Consider the following 22,184-nt stretch of genomic DNA (forward strand, 5'->3'; position numbering starts at 1 on the left):
AATTGTAATTGTTCATAACACAATTACAGTGGTAAGAAAAAGAAATACATAAAAAATTGTTCATTAAAAGAGGGGTCAGGAAAAAGTAGCGGGTTTTCCGGTGAGAGGACAAGAATAAGCAAAAGCTGGTGCTTTGACACGTGGAAACAAAGAGACCGTCAGATGGATATGCGACGGGTAAGATCTTCATTTCACCTCCATCGGAATAGTAAGAGCGGTAAAGAGAGAGAGAGAAAGAGAAAGAGATTATCACACAAACACAGAGAAGGAAGAAAAAAAAAAAGAAACGCACGCACTGGCACAACCAGTCGTCGTCATCTTCACAATACTGAAAGAGGAGAGAGAGAGTAAGGACTAAGAAGGAGGAGAAGGGAAAGGGGAGGAAGGGCGAAAGAGAAATGGGTTTTTGTTGTCTGCCTTAAATTGAGGTTGCAGAAGAGGGGGGCGCTGTTGCGGTGGCGGCGTTGCAGGGCTGTAAGTAAATTCTGTGTATTTAATGCTTCCAACGCAGAAAAAGGAATTGAAGCTAACGATCAACGCTGCTGCCCATAAAATCCGACTTGTGTCTGGAAAAAGCTGCAGCCCAGCTCTCTCTTACTAGAAACAACCCAGAGAATAGAGCAGCAGCAGCAGATATAGAAAATCAGGAAAGAAAAAAAAAAAAAAAAAGAAAAAAAAAAAGAAACCAACAACCACAAAAAAGAAACCAAAAAATACCCATCCACCCCTTAATTTCCCCAACCCCACCAACAGAGTGACTCAGTGTGTGTTTCCCTTCTCCACATCCCACTCTCGCAACTCCCAAGCACCCAAACTCCTGAAAATAAAACAAAACAACAAACACACACACACACACACACACTTTTAAACAATTCAAACCCAGAAGCTCAAAAGGTCAGGCGCAAGCATACGCTAAAGAGGAAGTAGAGGAGCAGCAGAAGAGAAAGAGAAGAAGGAAGAAGTACTAGACCATCTGATCTGAACTTTAAAAAAAAAAAAAAGAGGAATTTCTAGAAAGGGGCGTAACCCCAGGTGAGCTTCTGCTATGGATTTTCAGTCCCAATTGGAGTTTGCCTCAGCTTCAGAGTGGAAGCAATGGCTGGGTTTTCACTAGGTTGGGGAAGAGGAAGCAACAACCAACAACAACAACCACCACCAGCCAACGAAATTCCTCCGGAAAGCCTATTCCTATACAGAAACGACGAGATCTCTTTCAACAACAACAACAACAACAACAACAACAACAAGGGTTTCGAGCTATGGCAACTTCATCATCATCACCATCACCATCATCATCATCAACGGTTACAAGACAACATCTACTCGGCGTCCGCCTTGGGTGTGGGTCCTAGTCGGGGTAATATTTCCATCTCAGATTCCGATGAGTTGAGTTGGAGACCAAACACAGCCGCAGGAGAAGGAGAAGGAATTGGGAGTGTGAGTAGAACGATGATGAGGCAAGGAATTGGAGTGGGAGGAGGGATGAGCTGCCAAGACTGTGGAAACCAAGCGAAGAAGGATTGCGTTCATATGAGGTGTAGAACTTGTTGCAAGAGCCGAGGGTTTCAGTGCCCGACTCACGTCAAGAGCACTTGGGTCCCTGCTTCTAGAAGGCGTGAACGGCAACAACAGCTCGCCCCTATTCAACAACAGCAACAGCAACAACAACACCAACACCAACACCAACACCACCACCACCACCGAGGAGAGAATCCCAAAAGGCAGAGAGAACAGCATCACAGTGCTGCTCCTTCCCTCGCCTGCACTCGTTTACCCACCAACACGTCAGGTACAGTTCCTCTTCATCATCATAATCTCTCTCTCACACATACACACACACACACACACTTGGAAAAGACTTGATAGAAAGATTGGATAGACGACTACACGGAAGGAAGGAAGGATGGATGGATGGATATGGTGAACAATATATATATATATTTATAGTTGAAAACTTAGAAATGAATCTGTGAAGATAATAATAAATATATATATATAAAAGAAAAGAAACAAAGGATTTGAGACAAATACCGAGATGGATGGATGGAGACTTGGAGAGAAAGCCCATTCGATGTTATCCACAAAAACTATGTCGTAGGTGATACTTGGCGTGCGAATGAGAGATCTCTCTGTGTCTTCTCCTTCTCCTTCTCCTTCTCCTTCTAATTAAGACCAGCTTTTTCTTTCTTCTTTCCCTTCCTTTCTTTACCTTTTTCCTTCTTCTCTTTTTCTTCTCAGAATCTACTGTTAGTCAGTAGTAGTAGTAGTAGTTGTTGTTGTAGCAGTGATAGTGACGATTACTGATCTTCACTGATAAATCTTGGCTTTTCTCTTCATTTTTCTGTGTTAGGTTCCTGTGTTTTCTTGTGGTTTATTTATTTATTTTTTTTCTTAAAAAAGAAAAAAAACTAATAATGTTATTATTATTATTATTATTGGAATTTTGTCAGGTATGGAAGTAGGGAACTTTCCTGCAGAGGTGAACTCTCCGGCGGTGTTTCGTTGCGTGAGAGTAAGTTCCGTCGATGATGCCGACGATCAATATGCTTATCAGACGGCTGTGAATATCGCAGGACATGTCTTCAAAGGTGTACTTTACGATCAAGGTCCCGATGTTCACCACCATTATGGTCCCGGAGAAAGTTCCTCCGCTGGTGGTGGTGTTGGAGTAATTGGAGGAGGAGGAGGAGGAGCAACTCCTCGTAATCTCATTACAGCCGCTGCTACCACTACTGCTGCTGCTACAACAGCTGCAGCAATGCTTGATCCTTCATCTCTCTACCCAACACCCCTCAACGCCTTCTTGGCCGGTACGCAATTCTTCCCACCCCCAAGATCTTGACCTTCCACCTTCCTTACTTAGCTTCTTCCTTCTCCCCCTTCTAACCAACCTTCAATCAATCACCCTTATCTTTACATTATTCTCTACAATCTACATTGTTAGTTGTTGTTGTTGTTGTTGTTGTTGTTATTGTTGTTTCCTCAGAAAGAGAGAACAAGAAAGAGAGAGGGGAGGAGATAAGTAGAAATGAGGATATTTGTTTGTTAGAATTTCAATTCAGATTTGTGAGTTATATCTGCTCCTCTCCATCTTCTTCTTCTTCTTCTTCTTCTTACTTGCATTTATAGCTCTGTTCTTTAACCTCTCTAAGATGTAGTGGGTGGAGATGTGTCTACTGTGTACTCATCACTAAATGCCTCCATAGTCTTTTTTTTTTCTTCTTTTTTTTCTCTGTCTCTCTCTCTCTCTCTCTCTGTCTCAATATTGTTTCTTTAATTTCTTTATTATAGTTTTTCTCTTTAAATGGGTTGGATTTGATTTTGCTTTCTGCAAGGTTTTGAACGTAGAAACTACTTTTTTCCAGTTTACCCGTTTCTTTGCCGGTTTGACATTGGAAGATATATAGGTGTTTTGGCTATGCAATGCTTCTCTTCTTTTTTGACTCCTACTTATTTTTTTGTTCTTTCCATTATGGAAGTATTTCCTCTAAATACGTATAATATACACATACAGTATTGTATCCATAGATTCAATACTACAGTTATTAGGTAATATAATGGGAAAATGATGCTCTTTAACTGTTCTTGTTTAATGCACCTGCAACTTTACATGAAATGGGGAAAGGGGAGAGGGGGGTTTAGATACTAAAACTCTCATTTGTTCATGTGAAATAAATAGAAAGATTGAGAATTTTACCCTAATTTACAAGCTATCTGACCTATGGCATGTTCTCCTCTTCAGAGCTTCTCCAGGTGATGTCTCTTTGAGAGATAAATGATTGACCTGTCATGTATGAAATCATCATTTATTGCTTTACATGCTTGATAGTAAAAATTCTATGTTATTGTTTAGTGCTGACCCCATCCATACATAAGAAGTACCTTATCCCTATTCCATTTTCTGGTAAGAGTCCTTCATGATTGATGGGGTTTCTCATTTCTATTTCTTGTACTTCAGGAAGAATATTATAGCTTTGATTGAATGTTATTCCTCCAAGAAGAATGTTTTATGATAGAAAAGATTATTAATTGGGAATCTGATGGACTTACAGAAGATAATGAGCTTTTAATCATAGATTGTAATTTGATTTTGTTCTAAACTTCCAATATATTTAGGTCTAAAATACATTCGTATTTTCGAAAGATAAGTACAATAGATTTTGAAGGTAATCAATAGATTTAGGACGAAATAACTCAAAAAAAACAAATGCATGCATAGGAGAACCACTTGAATCATACATAGGCACTCCTAAAAGGATTAGAAATTAATTTGGAATTTGAACCTCAAGAACCAATGAACCAGAATATATAATTGCATAAAATAATACTTAAAGAGTAAGTTTTTTTCAGAAAAAATGGAAAGGGCTAAACACTTTGGATCATTATTTCAATATCATGGGCTCCATAAGAATTAGCTTCATATTATCTGTATGACAGTATTTAGAAAATATTAAGTGTGAACTTGAAAATCTCTGATAAGGAATTAGCATACTTAGAAGTTAATTTTAATTAGTATGTAGTGTGAAATAGATAGTTTATTTATATACCAATAAATATTTAGTGTTTTCATATAAGGCTTCCTACTTAATACCGCGAACATAAGCATAACATTCATTTTTTTTTGTTGAAAAAGACCAATCATAGAGTGTTAATAATTTTATTTTATACGCACTTTGTATTTAAAAAATAAAAAAGACATGAAAAGGACATAGGGGAGAGAAGAACGAACGAGATAAATTCATATGCCATTGCATCTAAATCATGAAATGTAACCTATTTTTTTTTCTGGATAAATAGATGAAACTTAGTATGAAATATCGATACATCTAACCTAAGTGTCTAGATGTATGGATATTCTCTCTAATAATTTACCCAATTATATGAATCCAAGAAACATTGGGGTGTTTATTGTCTGAGTGCAAGTGATGACACTAGATGAGATGTCATCTATTCAATCAATTGGAAAAGGACAATAATTGTAACAAGAGAAAGTCTAGGGAACATGTCATCTAGTATTTCCTCTCTTTCTGTTACTGTACATAGATATATGTACCTTGGAATGGGGGGCAATAAAGAAGATGAAAAAAAATCTCAATTTAAATAATTCACCTCTAAACTGAGATTACAGTATTCCTTAATCTTTATTTGAATAATTCCAATAGAAATCTCTCGAGGAATCAGTCTATCTAACTGAATTTTTCTTCGGGATAATCTCTTGGAAGAGTAAATTTATATGCCTCTTATGAGATGTCAAAGTAAATTTATTGGTTTATTGCATGCCTTAAGGATGTGATCAGATGACATTTATATTCGATTAATTTTTAATCTTTGCATTCTTAGAAAGTTGATTATCTTGTATAACTACATTTCTTACACTGGTATGATTAGGTTGGCCAAGGATTATTTACCATAATGGCGGTCGCTATTGGTTGAGTGTGTGTAGTTTTCATGCCAAAATTAATGCAACTTATACCTCAAAATTTTGTTGCTGGATATCGGTTTTCTTTCTTAACACTCTTGTACCTTGGTTTCTCATACTTAGTTTGGTCTTAGCTGTTTAATTTACTCTTATTTAGGCCTCTGAGTTCTTATATATAGGAAGAAATTAGGATATATATATATATATGAGGATCTTCTTTGTTGGCTTCACACTAGTCACATTTCATGTGACAGTAAGCAATAATGTGAAATTCATATGTACATCTATGTGCCCGATCAATTATATTTTTGACCCCGCAGTGGCAGGAGCCTCATACACTGGGTACTACGCCCCTTTCTCTTTTTTTTTCTAAAATGAAAGGAAAGTAGTTTCAGCATTCAGGATCAGTTGCATGGGAAATCCCTGAAAAATCAAACAAAGCATATGTAATAGATGTGTTTGTAACTAAAGTTTTTACATGTTTCTTTCAAGACACTTAGCTATTGCAAAGGTTTGATGCGAGAGGTGGGTTAAGTTGTGCTATTGTAACCTGTTGGTTGAGGGTTTAAAACTTGGAAACCGCCTCTTCTGTGAAGCTGGGGGGCTAAGGCTGCATACATTTGCCCCTCCCAGACCTAGCAGTAACGGGAGCGTTGTGCACTGGTACGCTCTTTTAAGACTCTGAGCTAAATGCCTAGCTAGACTTATAATTCCTTCAAAGTATAAACCCAGAAAAAGTAACTTTAGAAACAAAAAGATGGAAGAGACAGATTAATGTCCTTACATATGCACATGAGAGAGAGAGAGAGAGAGAGAGAGAGAGAGAGAGAAGTTTTATTTGTTATAAGCGAGAGCGAATGGATGTTGTGATGAGGTAGGGTTGTCATGCGTGGTGTGGAAATGGCCATTATACATATCCTGCTTCTAGGGTTTCAGTATAGAAAAAAGGATAGCAGTACTGTAGGGCAGGGGCAGGGGAAGGCATAGCAAGGTTTAGGAGTAGTAGGGTGAGGCCTAGAGAGTGAGAATCTAAAGCACAAGAATGATAGATTTTGTGTGGGGATAGTTTGTTTGATGTGCTGTGTGAGAGTGGTCCCAATTACCTTCTCTTTCTTTAGAGAATAAAAAGAAGTGAAAAAGGTGTTTTGAGTTGTTGGTGAATGGCACAGCTGCTGGTGCAATGTCTATAGTACTGTGTGGGTTGCTTGCTTAACTAGCTTAGCTTCTTCATATGCACTGTGTTTGCTATGTTTTAGATGTCGAGGCCCTATGTAGTATGTACTATGTATTTGCTTCCGGAGTAGTACTGGTAGAGTTTAAATGAATAGCTCTCTACCGTATTAGTCTTCAAGTACTTCTTTGCAAACACAACTTGTACTCGGCAAAAGACGTTCGGCCTCTCTTAGCTTGTTCTCTGGTACAAGGTATTAACACAAACACATTGAAGGCTTCTTAATCATCTGTAGTGAAAGGACAAATGTTTGTAACAAATTTTCTAAATACAAATTACTTTCAAAATTGTTCTTCATGCCCCAATTAGGGTTTAAGTATGCCGTAATCCTAGAAATCAAGTACTGATATACCAATTTAGCCAATCACTCCTTATTTTTAAAATTTTCATGGGCAAGAGATCGGTTGTGTAGTGCCTGCATCAGTGTGGGGTCAATAAGAGTGCCTGTAGGAGAATTTTTAGTTCATTGGGGGCTGCGTGGGTCAATAAAAGTGCGTGCAAGGCCATGGATTTTTAATTCCTTCACCACGTGATGAAGGTTTACCACATCATTCTACCCCAAAATACTCTCCTGATACCCTTTCAGCCTTTCAGGCGTATCTGAATGGATAGAATCCCATATATTAAACATGATGAAGGAAAACCAGGTATTTTTGTTTTCTGCTATCCTATTATTCCACATTAGTTGTTTACTTCGCCCTTCTAAAATTCTTGGGAAAAGGCTGGGCACATCGCCTATATACCGTAAGCTAACATCCACCATGTCACTCCCTCTCTTCCCTCTTTGAAATTGAAAATTTCCAAATTTTGGAAAAGTTTTGAAGGATTTGGGAATCTTGAATACAAAACTAATTAGGGCTAAAAAAATGCTACCAGTTTGAAAATTTTGTTTATGGGTATTTCGGCAAAAAAAAATAAAATTATGATCTATTTCAAGGGGTATATATCCCATCCTCAAAACTCTCTTACTGCAATAGGAAGAATGGTGTATATAAAGTTATAAAGTGAGTTGGGTTCGATGGCCAATGGAATTTGAAACATAAAAGAGCAGTTAAGAGAGAGGATTTCAATCTCAAATGAACCAACAACTCCGAACAACTCCCAGAAACAAACAGAATTTAAAAAAGGGTTGAGAGGTTCATGCGCTGAACAGATACAACCCGATCAAAAGCTAAGACGAATTGTGTAAAAGTCACACGCAATTAATGGTGAAGAAGAAGAACATCATATGTGAAGAAATTCTATTCTTTGCCTCCACATTTTACTGATCTCATGAACAGACTTCTCCCCCCATCCACCTTTCTTTTACAATGCCTTTAGGCTTCCATGGTTTTCTGTGACCAAGTCTGAAAGAGGATTTCAACCCCCAAAAGAAAAAAAGTCTGAAAACTAAAAACTAATTAATCCAAGTTTAGATGGGTTGGTTGCCCAATAATTCGTTATAAATCCTAGCAACGACTTTAATTTTGATTAAAACACCTGTTGGGAAAAAATAAGTAATTTCCAGCTGTGTGCAAATTAATGGAGATACAAAACAACAAAATCTGTCTGAAAATTAAAAACTAATAATACAGTTTTTTGTTTTTTTGTTTGGTAGAACTAAAACTAATAATACAGTTAGATTGTGAAAGTGTCTAGCGCACATGGTAGCTTGTAATGCGTAAACACCCATTACTCCTCCTGGTTCACACCTTCCCTTGTTGATGATCGATGTTGAGATTATTGGTCCTGTAAAGGAAAAAAATTTTGAATTTGGGAAATTGAAGGGTGGACAGCTTATCAATTCTGTCTTCCAAGGTGGTTACATTTACTTGATTGGCATAATTTCCTCTCTGGGAAGGTCAAGAAGAAATTGGAATCTATGTTTACTAATTTCCTATGGTCTGACCACGACATAGACCGGACGATCCACTTCATTTCTTGGGAGGCCGTTATTAGACCTAAGAGAGGGTGGTTTGGGCATTAAAAGAATTAGTGACATGAATTAGGTGGGAATTGTAAAGCAGATTTGGTGGATGTGGTCCAAGAAAGGGAGAGCCTTTGGGTGAAATGGGTGTATCACTAGTACCCAAATAATGACCAATATAGAACGTCTATGGCCCAGCTGCCCGTAGCAGCGTGTGAGATGCAAACTGGGTTGTGCGCGCAATGACCACCTTACCCCCTGTCCAACGCCTTGCTCGAGCAGGGGTAAGGTGATCATTGCGCATGTGGTCCTGTCACATCACACAGGCTGCTACGGGCAGCTGGGCCGTAAGAGATCTGGATCCAAATAATGACTCCTTGTGGGCAACTCAGATTATGAAGAACTGCTCTCGGGTGTGGCGGAAAATCTTAGAGTTTAGGGATACAGTGGAACCATACCTTAAGTTTATTGTCGCTCATGTAGTGTTGGATGTAGGATATCCAAGTTCCATGGTTGCAAAGAAATTCTCTTCTGGTTGCTATCAATTCTATAGTCTCTTACGGGAGCTTTTGTTGTGTTTCTTCAGCTTCTTCATTGTTTTGGCCAGAGATCCTCATTTTGAGTTTTTGCTCATTTGTGTAATTTTTTGTAGGCCGTTTGATTGGATTTGTTGTACATTCTTCCCCCTCTCTCCTCTTTTCCCTTTCTTTGCATGAGAATGGAAAATTAATTTAGCAAAAGTCTAGAGAGTCTCAACACAAGTTGGTAAGAAACCTCAAGGGGTATTTCAATACCTCACAATTAAGAGGTCATGAGTTCAACCCTTTTTGGGGGGGGGGGGGTGTTTATCAAAAAAAAAAAAGCCCAGAATGGAGACAAAAGGTGAAGGATTTGTATACCTAACACAAATGAGTGTGAGCATGACTCACCGCAAAATATTGTGACATACAAATTCCTTCTCACCCTAACGGGGCACTTATGCCTTAATCTTGTCATGCCTTGCAGTTCGAGCCTGAGAGCTTGACGAGTGAAAGATGCAACAACCAACAGTGCCGAGCTTGAGAAGAAAGAGAAAATAAAAAGAAAAAAAAAATTAGGTCAATTAAATTCACACTGTTCGATGAAACATTTTCCACTTCTCAAGCTTTCAAGTCCAAACCACAAGGCACCGCAAAATGAAGGGATTGCAGAGGATTTTAATCCCACCCTTTTCCTTAACATGTGCTAATTATATGCTGATCCAAAAGAGTAAATGTTAGCACATATTTCTCCGAACCTCTGTGTGCACCTTTCTTCCCGCCACATTGATAGCTGATTTAGCCATCTTAACCGTTAAATGAATGAACCACGTGTCAGCTTTTATGGACAAAATCAGCATATATTGTGCTGTCCTCCTACATATTTGGGAAGGTAAAAAGTTTTATGCATCTTAATTGACAAACTTAGCAGTGTTTGGCATTCCTAGTGGATTTTGCATTTTCAGATGATAAAACTAGTGGTTTTTATAGCCTAAGAATGCGAAATCGACCTAGAATGCATACCAAACACAGTATTAGTTTCACCGTGTGAAAGAGTGATGTGATAAAATCCGACCACCCGATATCTAGTGAATTATCTAAATAGACCATGAGGCGATGTTCTTTGCTTGGGAGCGCACAGGGGTGCAAGCTGCGCCCAAACACATGGGGTGGGACAGGGTAGCCATTTCGGTCATTCAAGGGGGTGGGCTAGCTATTCTACCCACCCCCATGTGTCTGGGCGCATCTTGCTCCCCAACTGCAGAAAGCATTTTCCCATTGACCATATATGAAATTTCAGACAATTTTTTTATGAGAAAAAGAAATAAAAATAATATTAAAGAGCAAGAGAAATTATATCGTATATGATTCCAAAAGCATAAACTAGAACCTTAGAGTTACATGATTTAAGTGGCAGTAGATTAAGAAGAGAGCACAGATTGAAATCCACATCTTTACAAAAAGAAAGTTTTTGCACTAGAGAAATTGTTTAAGATAAAATGTGAGTGGAGTTTCAGGGCCATGGGTGGGATGCTGGGTCCGAAAGCACATCCTGCAAAGGCTGAGAAACATTCCAAATATTAACATAAGTCCATCCTAAGTCAAAAAACATTCTTTAGGCCCTTAAGGGGACATCTAGCTTCAGCCTCAAAAGAATTGTTTATCAAAATACTGTTTGATTCTATCAAAATAAAATAATTGTACAAAAATAATCCAAAAACCCATCCGGATCTATCTAAGAAGCCATTAGATACCTTCCATGTATGTTCATGCACCCTCGATAATCCAAAGCGTTCTCTTGATAGTCTTACATTTTTTAAGGTTTGGGATTTGTGTTAAAAATTTTCCAATTCCACTTGATTTGTTGTGTAGCCGATTTAAGGAATTTCATCCTACATGACTTTTTATATCAACCTCAAGAGCTGTCATTGTCTTATTTTTAAGGGAAAATCTTATTGTAACCAAAGTGAAAAAAAAAAAATTGAAACGTTATGTTGTGTCCTCATAATACAAATACATTTTTTTTGTTTCCTTCAACAGGGGTAAAATTCATTCATTTTAACTGTGTATTAAAAAAAAAAACGTTCGACAAAATGGCAACTCTTGAGATTGATACAATGGTAAGTTATTTTGAGATTATGTTGAAACTATTTTTTGCTTTAACTAAAAAACTTTTGAAAAAAACAGCCACTACTTTTCAGTTTAACGCTTTGATTACAACAAGATGCACAATCAAATATATTCATTAAAAGAAATCGATTCAATACAATTTTTATGTATCCATAGATGTTATATTGGATTTGAATCAGATTTTGGATCAATCTATATGGATTGATTGTTTTTATTATTTTGTTGCTAGCAAATACCACTATTTTGGGTCTTGGATATTCTAAATCATTCCCCCAAGAGATCTAAGCTGATTTTGTTTTTTTCACTTCGATAAAAATAAAATAAAAAAATTCATTCTTTTCATAAAAAAAAAAAAAGATGTAGAACCCAAAATATTTCTTTTTCGAATCATCCCCAAAGTTAAATATCTCATTCAAGATATATATTTTTTTTTTTGGGATCCAAACCATAGAAATCAATAGAAAATGAAAACTCTTATGATACACCAGATCCAGCTCCCTATTTTTAACGATCTCGATTGTTTTTCAAAGTAGACATCAATGTTTGTTTGTGAAAATAAGGCTAACATGACTAGAGAGACTGAAAGACTGCAGCTTCAGTTAAGGCATGAGCTGAAACTGCTGGACCCTATAGATTACATGACACATGTACTCGAATAATATTATAACAAGAACCAAGTTTACTTCACCCATGGTGAAGAAAGAATTCCTTCTTTATGGCCACCAAGTACATAAGGTTGACACGACAGAGTATAGTTTCAACCTTATACAATAGGATGTGAGTTTATATGATGACACATGAATCCAATCACATGATCACATAGAAAACGAATATGGGTGAAGGGAGAGAATATATATATACACACACATGACTATTAAATATAGAACAGGCCTTACACGTTGAGATTGTATCAAATTTGACATGTGAGTTATCTGAGGATTTCTTCATCTATTCAATTTGATGGCTGTGGGACACCAAACCAGCTTAGCATCGGTAGAGGCCATTGTTGGTTGATGTGTCCATTTTAAGGAGTCACCTAGCAGAAATCACTGGCCAAACGTGTTCACAACCTCAACCCAATCAAAAACCAAAGTGTACTTGGTGAAAGAACAAAGCTGTACCCTTTTTTGTCTTTTTTAAGATGAAATGAGAATTTTAACGTATTGTTGTCACAAAGGTTTCTTATTTTTCAAATCACAAGACATTATGCCATGTGGCCAAATGATTGATATATTTACTCTGACAGATGGATAGAGAAGACATGGTTTTGATTAGCCACAAATAAAATTTGAGAGTTTAATCCAATCAAATACTCCCTTTTGTATTGAGGCACATCCTGTGTAAGTCCATGTATGTGTATCAATATTTCTCAACTCTGAGTGAGAATCAAACAGTTTAGATTAAAAAAACCGTAAAAATGGATGATGCATAATTATCTTGTGATATTAGAAGACATCACCTTATATTGTTGCATCGATAACTACCTTTTTCTATAATCATCATCAACAGAATGAAAATTGCCCGAATTGAACATTTAACCTAATGCATTCCAAGAGGGGAAATTTGACAAGGTGAGGAGTTTTCTGTCTGGAAGATTGGCTCCCAACACGGGGCCAATGGGAGCATATGAGAAAACATCAATAAGGTTGAGATTTCTTCTTTTCATAGAGGGTGGGCAGTCATTTCACACCATCATGTGCTTGGGCACGAGAACTACACTCCCGGACAGTCCTTTTTCCCATTTGTTAATTAGGTAAGGCTAAATATTGAAGTTAATTTTTCGACTTGTGCAGAACTTGTTGCTAGTTTTGCAGCTTTGCCCTTGAGGAAACGCAATGCAGGTAATTATTCTCTCTTGAGCTTAAACCATACTAAGCTAATTCAATAACGGCAAAGTATATCTAGTGACTGGATATGCTTAACTGATTTGCCTAAAAATCTGCCACATGGCAATGTTGGATATGGCCCAAAATTTGTGGACAGGTAATCCTTAGTTTCCCATTCACATGTCAAGTTTCAGCCCAAAATCCAGTTTGTCAGTGGCAAACTAGAGCTTTTGCCAAGAGATGCTGTTTTGGGCGTGCCACCCAGAAGAATTGTTCCCAAGATTGAAAAGCAAGAAGTTTGGTCACGGAAGAACTTGGACTAGACAAAACAAGTTACAGTTACAGCTCCAAAGGTCACGAGTCATTTTTAACTTGTTAAAAAGAATTTCAGCACCTGCGTATCCAAACCTATGGTTGTCAAAACCTTCTAATTACACCAACCCAGTTAAAAAAACACCAATGGATTGCAGTTGCATGACTTCCAACCTACAAGAACATGATACCGGCAATACACAGAGGCCAATTCTAGCTTTCCATAGAAACAAAGGAAATTGCAGACATATCACATATAAAGCAATAAATGCTGTCTCCCTACCTGCTCTGTCTTGCAAATTTTGGAGCAGGGAAGACTTCCGTGAAACTGATAAAACAATGCCATAGTGACCTATACACTCATAAGATTATTAGTGGTATCAAACCTTATCAGTTTGTAGCTTCCTTTGACTTTCTAAATATGAAGAAAGTTGAGTGCATTTTCTTCTGGTTTCTTCCAATTCCTTCTCTAGTCCCGCGATCTGGAATAATCCGGAAACATGAAAGCAGATATAAACTGGTTACTACTTGAAAATATTCATTCCAATTAACGGAAATACCGTGAATAAGCTTACAGATGCATCATTTTACATACCGTCTGTATTAAATCATTCTCCTGCTGTATGTGCTCTTCACACCTGTTCAAGAAGGTTTGCTTTTGGTTCATATCAACAATAAAAGTACAGCACCTATGACAGGACAAACAACACTTGCCCAGTACAAAAGATTCCCCCCCCCCCCCCTCAAATTTTTTTTTTTTTTGATAAGTCTTGCCATTACAATAGATTCTCCTAAGAATTTTCAATTTGCAAGCTATCAAGATTTTAATTGTTGACTTTGTGTATAAGCATGGTGTTGGTTGGACTCCATCACATTCCCCAAAAGTTAATAAAGAGAAGTAAATACAACCATATCTACATCATCTATGATGAATGCCCAAAACTTGGATAACTCATTACTGGACTCATGAAGATCAATACTAAGTATTACGGAATCATGGATATTGAAAGCTAATAGAAAGTAGAAAGATTGAGCAGGAGCAAGAGCATACACACAACGAAGAAGAAGTTTAAGAGAGACTGTGTACAATGTCCAGCCAAATTCTACGCAAAATAAAATTAAGAAAAGAGAAAGGGCTAAAGCATTCCACCAAATGGCAGAAAGAGTTTGTACCACTAACCCTTGTCCAAACCACTAAGGAGGCTACAATTGATGCTATCAAGGGCCATTCCACAATCCACACTATCATGAACTACAATCTACCCTTTAAGTTTTATTAAGTACTGGAAAAAAACAGAAAATATTAAACAAGTATAGTTCCTACTATCGTTGGAAAACCAAGTTTTGACTTGGTTGAATCGCCAAGATAAGTCAAAAAAATGGCAAAACCTGATTAAGAATCATGAAGACTCGGCCAGTATTTAAAAAAATGACCAGACTTGGTCCAAGTTTGTCCAAGTCACAAGTGACTCGGTGTTTATACCAAAGTAGCATGAAAATCAGAGTCTACTTATTGAGGAGACAAAAGCTATCAACTTATTGAGGCTGCTTATGGAAAGATATAAAGATAGCAAGAAGGATCTCCATATGGCCTTTATCGACTTGGAAAAAGCCTATGATCGAGTCCCTAGAGATCTAATCCAACATGATCTAGTGAAGAGGGGGGTGTCAAGTAACTATGTGGATGTCATTAAACATATGTATGAGGGCGTGGTGACTAGTGTGAGACCTGTGGGAGGTCAAGGCAAAGAATTCCCAATTACGATTGGATTACATCAGGGTTCAGCCTTAAGTCCTTACCTTTTTGCGCTTATCATGGATGATATAACCAAGAGCATTCAAGATGATGTCCCATGGTGTATGCTCTTCGCCGATGATATCGATTTGGTGTATGAGACAAAAGAAGGGATTAACTCTAAGTTAGAGCTTTGGAGGTCAACCTTGGAAACAAGAGGCTTTAAGATTAGTAGAACGAAGACGGAGTATATGATGTGTAATTTTAGTCATACTTTGATGGATACTAATATGGTGCGAATTGAGGAAAGAGAGATACCGCAAAGTGACTATTTTAGATATCTGGGGTTAATCATAAATAAAAAATGTGACATAGACAATGATGTTTCACAGAGAATTAAAGTGGATGGATGAAGTGGAGAGGTGCATCCGAAGTGTTGTGTGACCGACGTATTCCTCTTAAGTTTAAAGGAAAGTTCTATAGGACTGTTGTTCATCCAGCCATGATGTATGGGGCAGAATGTTGGGCAGTTAAGAAATGTCATATTGATAAGCTTTGTGTAGCAGAGATGAGGATGTTAAGATGGATTTGTGGAAAAACAAGGACTTGGGAATTGCCCTGATCAATGACAGCTCCGAGAGAGTCGTTTAAGGTGGTACAATCATATTCAAAGGAGGCCTAGGGAAGCCCCAGTAAGGAGGAGTGATATGATTCAGATTGAAGGAGCTAAAAGAGCGAGAGGCAGACCTAAAATGACCATAGAAGTGGTGAGGAAGGACATACATAGTCTAGGTTTGGTCCCAAGTATGACCTCGGATAGAGCCTATTGGAGGGCAAGGATACATGTCGCAGACCCCATTTAGCTGAGATTGTCCTAACGTGTTGGGATGTGCCTCTTCCTCTTACTATCTTTCATCTTTCTATTTATTTCCCATCTTCCATTTGTCTTTTTCCTTTTGTCATCTCTCATCTCTTTCCCCATTCCTCTTCTCCCATCTTTTCTTCACCTTTTTGAGTATAACTCTGTTTTCTCTATTTTGTTTTGTTTGGATCCATGTAACCGACCCCATTAAGTTGGGATAAGGCTGAGTTTGTTGTTGTTGTTGTTCAGTTCTACACAAGAGAACCGAACTACAAATGGTGACAAGTGCAGACTCCACAAAGGCAACAGCTTCAAAGCGCATGTTTCTTTAAATGTATCAAATGCAGAACGTTGTTAGGAGCTCCATTGGCCCAACGAAGACAATATCGCTATACATTTTTCTGACTCAAAGGACTCTGGCGTCAGTGAGGGGTCTTTGAGATCAGGCAACCATTGTGAGGATTATCACTTAAAAGAGTGAAGAGACTCCATAGAATAATTAGAATTATTTTCACCTTCCCATAATGGCCTCTTTGAGTAAAGTGCAGACTCCACGAAGGCAACAGCTTTGAAGCCCATGTTTCCTTAAAATGTATCCAATGCATAACATTGTTAGGAGCTCCATTGGCCCATGAAGAAAACATCGCTAGATCATTTGTCTGGACCAAAGGACTCTGGCTTAAAAGAGGCAAGAGGCTGCATGGAATGATCAGAATTATCTTGACCTTACCACAAGTGGTGGCCCTTCACAGTTTTCTGGAATTGAAAGTGTCTACAGGAATAGTTCTAGGGTGATTGTCCTTGTTTTCTGTAGTTTTTTAGGGGTAGAAAATTCAATTAGAGCTCAGGAGGTTGCAGACTTTTTGGAGTGGGAATATGTCAGGTTGTTTCCCCATCGTCATGAGGGCATTATTTCATCAACCGGTTCCTTCTTTAGCTAGTTTGTTTCGTATTCTGGCTTTCTTTGTATACAATTTGCCATTATTAATTTGAAAATGGTTTGCAACTAACTCTATGATTGCCAAAAAGAGAAAGAACTGTATTTGATTACCTCAAAAATAATTGTATGTTCTCTTCACATATCTGATCAACTAATGTGGTCGCTGAATTATCTGAAGATGCCACTCCATTAGGGGAGCCCTGCATGATAAAAAATGAACTATGTGAAACTATGAATTATTTGATAAAAGACCACAGCTAAATAACAGTTTATGCGCTTAAATAGATGCATCCAGCAGGCTTCTACTGACAACCACATGGAGATACTAACATACATATACCACAAATTTAAATAGACATTAATATAATGTTTACACCCCAAGACATACGTGCGCATACAAGTAGAAACCAAAAACCATAACCTAAGGCCAGTTTACATAGGAGTCCATTTCCAACTATTAGCTCAGAAACAAACCATATTATCTTGCATCAGACCAACCTAAACAGGCACTGTTTCTGAGATGCTCTTCGTGAAGATTAGCATATATACTAGGAACATGGATTTGAAATAAACTTACAGCTGCAAGACCAATAACAGGTTGAACAGTAGGCATTCCTTCCTGAACATCAGAAGTGAGACAAAAACCAGGTGGTGCATTGTTTAATTCTTGCCTCAAGTTAGCAGCAAGACCAATGACAGGTTGATCCGTATGCATTTCCTTTTGAGCATTAGCTGAACTACCAATGACATGATGATCAGTAGGAAATTCGTTCTGTATATTAGTGGCAACTCTAACGGATGGCTGATCAGCAGAGCGTTCCCTGTGCATTTGTATATTACTGGCAGCTCTAACAGATTCTCTGTGCATATGATGCAAAGAACCTGGAGCACGATATCCTATCAAGTGACAGTGCTTTGTCCTGCATTCTCCAGTACAAATCACAGTCAGCCATAAAATTCCAGTCAAACCATTAACAAAATTCTCTGTTAAACATTAGAATCAGGCATGTAGCTTGTTGAAACTGATCATATTAACCTGCTATACATGAAAAATATCTCTCCATGGCCCATAGACATAGCTTCTCACCACAGGCTTTGGTTTTCTGCTACATGGAGAGCTCAAACTGCTCTCATAACTGGATAGATAGGTTAAGGACTGGATTGTCCATTTATCAACTTCATGCTTCGTCTCAATCGATGCCCACCATTCATTGAATTTTTCCATTTAATTTTGAGCAATCCAACTGTTTACACAATTTTTAACCTTTTATAACTTTTTTTCAAAGCTTTATTTCCCGGTGGTGCAATATGTTTTGGGATGAAACTTGCCACATAAGCAGAGGCTGGTGTGGACAATGACCAGAGTAATGGAAAACATAGTTGACAAGGCGTCGCCTAGGCGTCCAGGCTCTTTCATGGGTCCAAGGCGACAGCACGCCTTATTGACACTTCACGAATTCACGTTGATTTGTGTTTACTGCTTTGTTTTTCAATGAATATGCTCTATATTATATCCTATATTTTGTTTATTATATGTTGATTCTCTCATATTAAGGCATTACTAGCATAATTATATCATATGGCAGTGATATGGGTTCTACTTTGCATATAAGCATAATTATATAAAATTATCATTGCCATACTACATATAATCATATCCTGCATGCCTAGGGCACCTAAGCGCCCCCTCCAATGCTTTGGGTCGCCTAGTTGTCTTGACAACTATGGTGGAAAATAGTGCTGCAGTGGTTTTTTTGCCACATGGAAACAATCTCAACTAATGTCCAACATCCACAACTACTATTCCAGTAAGTCTGGTCTTCTGGCATCACAATGATGATCTTCGAAATGAGTTGCAAGAAGCAAATGTTACGAGACAAGATTTTCAAGCTGAAAATAGGGCTGCAACATAGAACTGTTACAGAGAGTGATCTAAATGAAGCTCAATTGATGATGGAGAGTGATACAGCAATATATTTGCAAGGAAATCCATCATCTGAAGGGAATAGAAATAGCTACAATGGAAGAGGAAGATGAAGGCGCATGTGCTCAGTTGATAGTGGAGGAGGTGAGATGCTGGTGGTAGACAATCCAACTGTTTTGTCTGGTAGGGTTTACGGAGGTTGATGAAGATGAAGTTTACTAGAAGCTATTGTAGATCAGAATCTAGCCACTGCAGATGCGGTCCAAGGTGCAAAAAGAAACAAGAAAATAATTTCATATTGTATTTTCTTCCTGTGACAATCACACAAAATATATGAAACCAGAAGCTAAAGTATGTAATTGAGTTAGAAAACTACTGGAGTGGTGATACCCGATAAATGTGGTAGCAGAACGAGTAGGGGGTGTTGTTGTTCGTCATCACATCTTTGAGGATTAACCCTTAGATCTCTAGTGGTCACTCTCATGACCTGTACGCTGTACCTTGAGGTGTTTGGTTTGTTTCATGTAGTGACTTTCGGTAATTTGGATCCAATTTGAATAGCAGAACGAGTAGGGGTCATTGTTGTTCATCATCATATCTTTGAGGATTACCACTTAGATCTGTAGTGGTCACTCTCATGACTTGTACGCTGTACCTTGGGAGTTTGGTTTGTTTCAACTAGTGATTTTCTGTAATTTGGATCCAACTGAATTTTTTATTCATGAGTAAAGGCCGGTTGATTGGGTGGAACCATAAATTGTCAGCAACCATGTTGGTAGGTGTTCTGCCTCATTCTCTTTACATTTTCAGAGGGTTACTGAACAAGGATGGCTTGTTTAATTTTGGAGAAAGAGGAAATTGGGACTGTCAATTGGAGGTGAGGAAAATGTACCTAGTGAAGAGTCATAGCTGTCACAGCGTCTAGGTGACCCAAGGCATTGGAGGGGACCTGGACGCAACATGACCCCAACAAGACGCCTAGGCACCCACTTAGGCGACCAAGGTGCCTGCACACCAACGCCTAGGCGATGCCTTGTCAACTATATGAAGCTCGCCTGGTTTTTACATCTTCTAGGTGAAATTCTCTGCTGCGCACCTTAAATCCAAGCCTATAGGTTTTTTTTTTTTTTTGGTGTCTCCAGTTTTTGGAGTATTTTCCGAGAAGCAATCAGGTTCTATTGGAGTTTTGAGGAGTATCTGCTAAAATTCAGAGAAGCAATGGTGCATTTTTTTTCTGTTTTGGATTTCAATGATTTTTTTTTTTTTTTTGTGGTTGTAAATAGTTCACATATGATGGGAAATTATCACAGTTGTAAATAATTTTATCTTTTTTTTAGTGATATTTTCCGTTTGTCTGTCAAAAAAAAAAAAATCCACGGAGCTTCGGTGCCAGCTGAGCCACTGCATGGCAGAAAATGAAGGCCTTTGGAGGGACCTTCTCCAATCAGTTAAAGGCCTTTCATATTCTCGCCACCATGGGGGCATTAAAGAAGAAATATAACAAGCAAAAAACTGCGTTCCAAACTAACAAAAAGAGAAGTATATACATATATATACACACACACACATAATGCAGTGGACCTTCAATGGCTCCATAAGTCAGACCCAATTTGGATCTTCAGCTGATCAGCTTTGTGATCATTAAGCCTCTTTTTGGGCCTGCTTTCTGTAAGAATTGTTTCAGGCTGGGCATGGGTGACTTGTTGATGTAGATAAATCACTTGGGGCTTATTTTGGTGGAAATAAGCTTTGGTTTGGGTCATAAATGTATTGGGACTTTGATCCCATGGGTTTACTTTGTAATTGGTCAATTTAATGGGCCTACAATATGGGTAGAAAGTAGGAAAACGGGATTTACTTCCTTAGTTTAGTTAGAGTCCTGTTTTGAGTCTAATTTCTTTATTCTTAGACAATTTCGGTCACCTTATTAGTTAAGGATAGGGTTAGGTCTTTCCTTTTTAGTGTCAGCCTATTATAGAGTCTTCTATATAAATTTGTAAGAGAGGCCAGCACAGTACACGAATTTGATTACTGAAATATTGGCTTGAGGCTGTGTGAAATTCCTGAGATAGGATGGGTGAGATGCCCAGGCTGAGATAGCTTTCCCCAACCCCATTCCATAAATCTCCATTCAAGCTCCCGTTCTGCCCTAGACGATCTCTTGAAGATACATACTCAGCTGCTGGAAATTCTTTGCAAGGGTCAAGATTCTACTTTTAGACAACAAGTAAGTGCATCATCCCCAACCCAAACCCATTCTTCTTCTAATCCTCTAAACTAAACCCTAGCATCCCCTCCAACTCTGAGCATCATTCCCATAACCCAAATTCTGCCCAGACCTAACCCTAAATTGCTGCATTTCAATTCCAGCGTACTATCCCCCATTAAAACTTGACATAACCTTCACTGATAGACTCCCCTACTAACCATACCATCAAACCCTAGGTTCCATTAAAGCCTAACCCTAATTTGACCAAAAATCCCAATTTTGACCTACCCAATTTACCAGTTCATAGCAGATCGTGATTACTGGCTCCTAGTTGGATTATCTACCAATCTAGGACTACATCACTTGTATGCTCCAGCTTGAGGGGGAGTGTTAAAGTCTACCATATATGTTGTAAGGGGTGCATGGCACATATGTCCCGTGCGGGTACATATGTGTCTTGTACATACTTTAGTCTGGCTAGTGACATATAGTACTTGTGGGTTCCTTCTTTTGTTAGTTTCCTAGATTAGTTTTGTTTCCTATTCCTTGTCTATGTTAGTTACCTTTTGTAGCTAGGAATCTAGTTTCTAACTTGTAATCACTTAATAGATATTTATATTTATAGGATCAGTGGGTGAGTGAAAGACTCACCCGACTCTGCTCCTTTCTCTATTGCAGAGTTTATTCATCTTCTATTCTCTTCTCTTCCTCTTCTTCTTCTTCCTCTTGCTTGTATTGCTGGTTTATTAATCTCTACATTGTCACAATCATACAGTGGTTATCCTTTTAGATTCTTCTATAATATTTAAATGATACTTGGGAGTATTTTAATATTGTTTCTTAGTTGTGACAATATAATATTGTTATATGAAGTGTATTGGATATTATATTCTTATTTATCATAAGATTGTATTTTATATAATGTGTATATGATTTTATATTGAATTATTAAGAGTTATTTGAATTTATATTATTATGTGAATAGGGATGTAGGAGGTGGCAGCTTAGTGGTAAGCATGGTTAATTACGATTGATTTTTATTAGGTTAGGCTAATAGGTGGCTAATGTGTTAGTGGAATTTTTTTTTATGGCAGCTCCCTATTGGACCACATGGTTAGTCAAGGGGCTGCCACCATGTGCATGTGAGAGTGGAGGTTGAAAAGCATGGCTAA

General features: G+C 38.0%; 2 protein-coding genes across 3 annotated transcripts in view; one reads left to right on the forward strand and one right to left on the reverse strand.

The window, feature by feature from the left end:
• Positions 1-961: 961 nt before the first annotated feature.
• LOC122661233 (protein SHI RELATED SEQUENCE 1-like) lies at positions 962-2,955 on the forward strand. Its single transcript, XM_043856575.1, has 2 exons — positions 962-1,789; positions 2,451-2,955. The coding sequence occupies exons 1-2, from the start codon at positions 1,096-1,098 to the stop codon at positions 2,840-2,842; spliced, it is 1,086 nt and encodes a 361-aa protein (XP_043712510.1). The 5' UTR covers positions 962-1,095; the 3' UTR covers positions 2,843-2,955.
• Positions 2,956-13,713: 10,758 nt separating this feature from the next.
• Positions 13,714-22,184, reverse strand: part of LOC122662368 (protein MICRORCHIDIA 2-like) — a 72,521-nt gene continuing 64,050 nt past the window's right edge. Inside the window, exons 15-19 of one of the 2 annotated variants that reach the window (XM_043857983.1) lie at positions 17,735-17,799; positions 17,457-17,695; positions 16,991-17,079; positions 13,938-13,980; positions 13,714-13,824 (exon numbers count right to left, since the gene is read on the reverse strand). In XM_043857983.1, coding sequence (XP_043713918.1) covers positions 13,723-13,824; positions 13,938-13,980; positions 16,991-17,079; positions 17,457-17,695; positions 17,735-17,799 — 538 coding nt within the window. In that variant the 3' untranslated portion in view covers positions 13,714-13,722. Of the gene's footprint in view, positions 13,825-13,937; positions 13,981-16,346; positions 16,636-16,990; positions 17,080-17,456; positions 17,696-17,734; positions 17,800-22,184 lie in introns of those variants that run through there. The other variant, XM_043857982.1, reaches the window with a different exon arrangement.

The sequence above is a fragment of the Telopea speciosissima genome, chromosome 5 (assembly GCF_018873765.1).
Source record: "Telopea speciosissima isolate NSW1024214 ecotype Mountain lineage chromosome 5, Tspe_v1, whole genome shotgun sequence".
NCBI classification, from domain to species: Eukaryota; Viridiplantae; Streptophyta; class Magnoliopsida; order Proteales; family Proteaceae; genus Telopea; species Telopea speciosissima.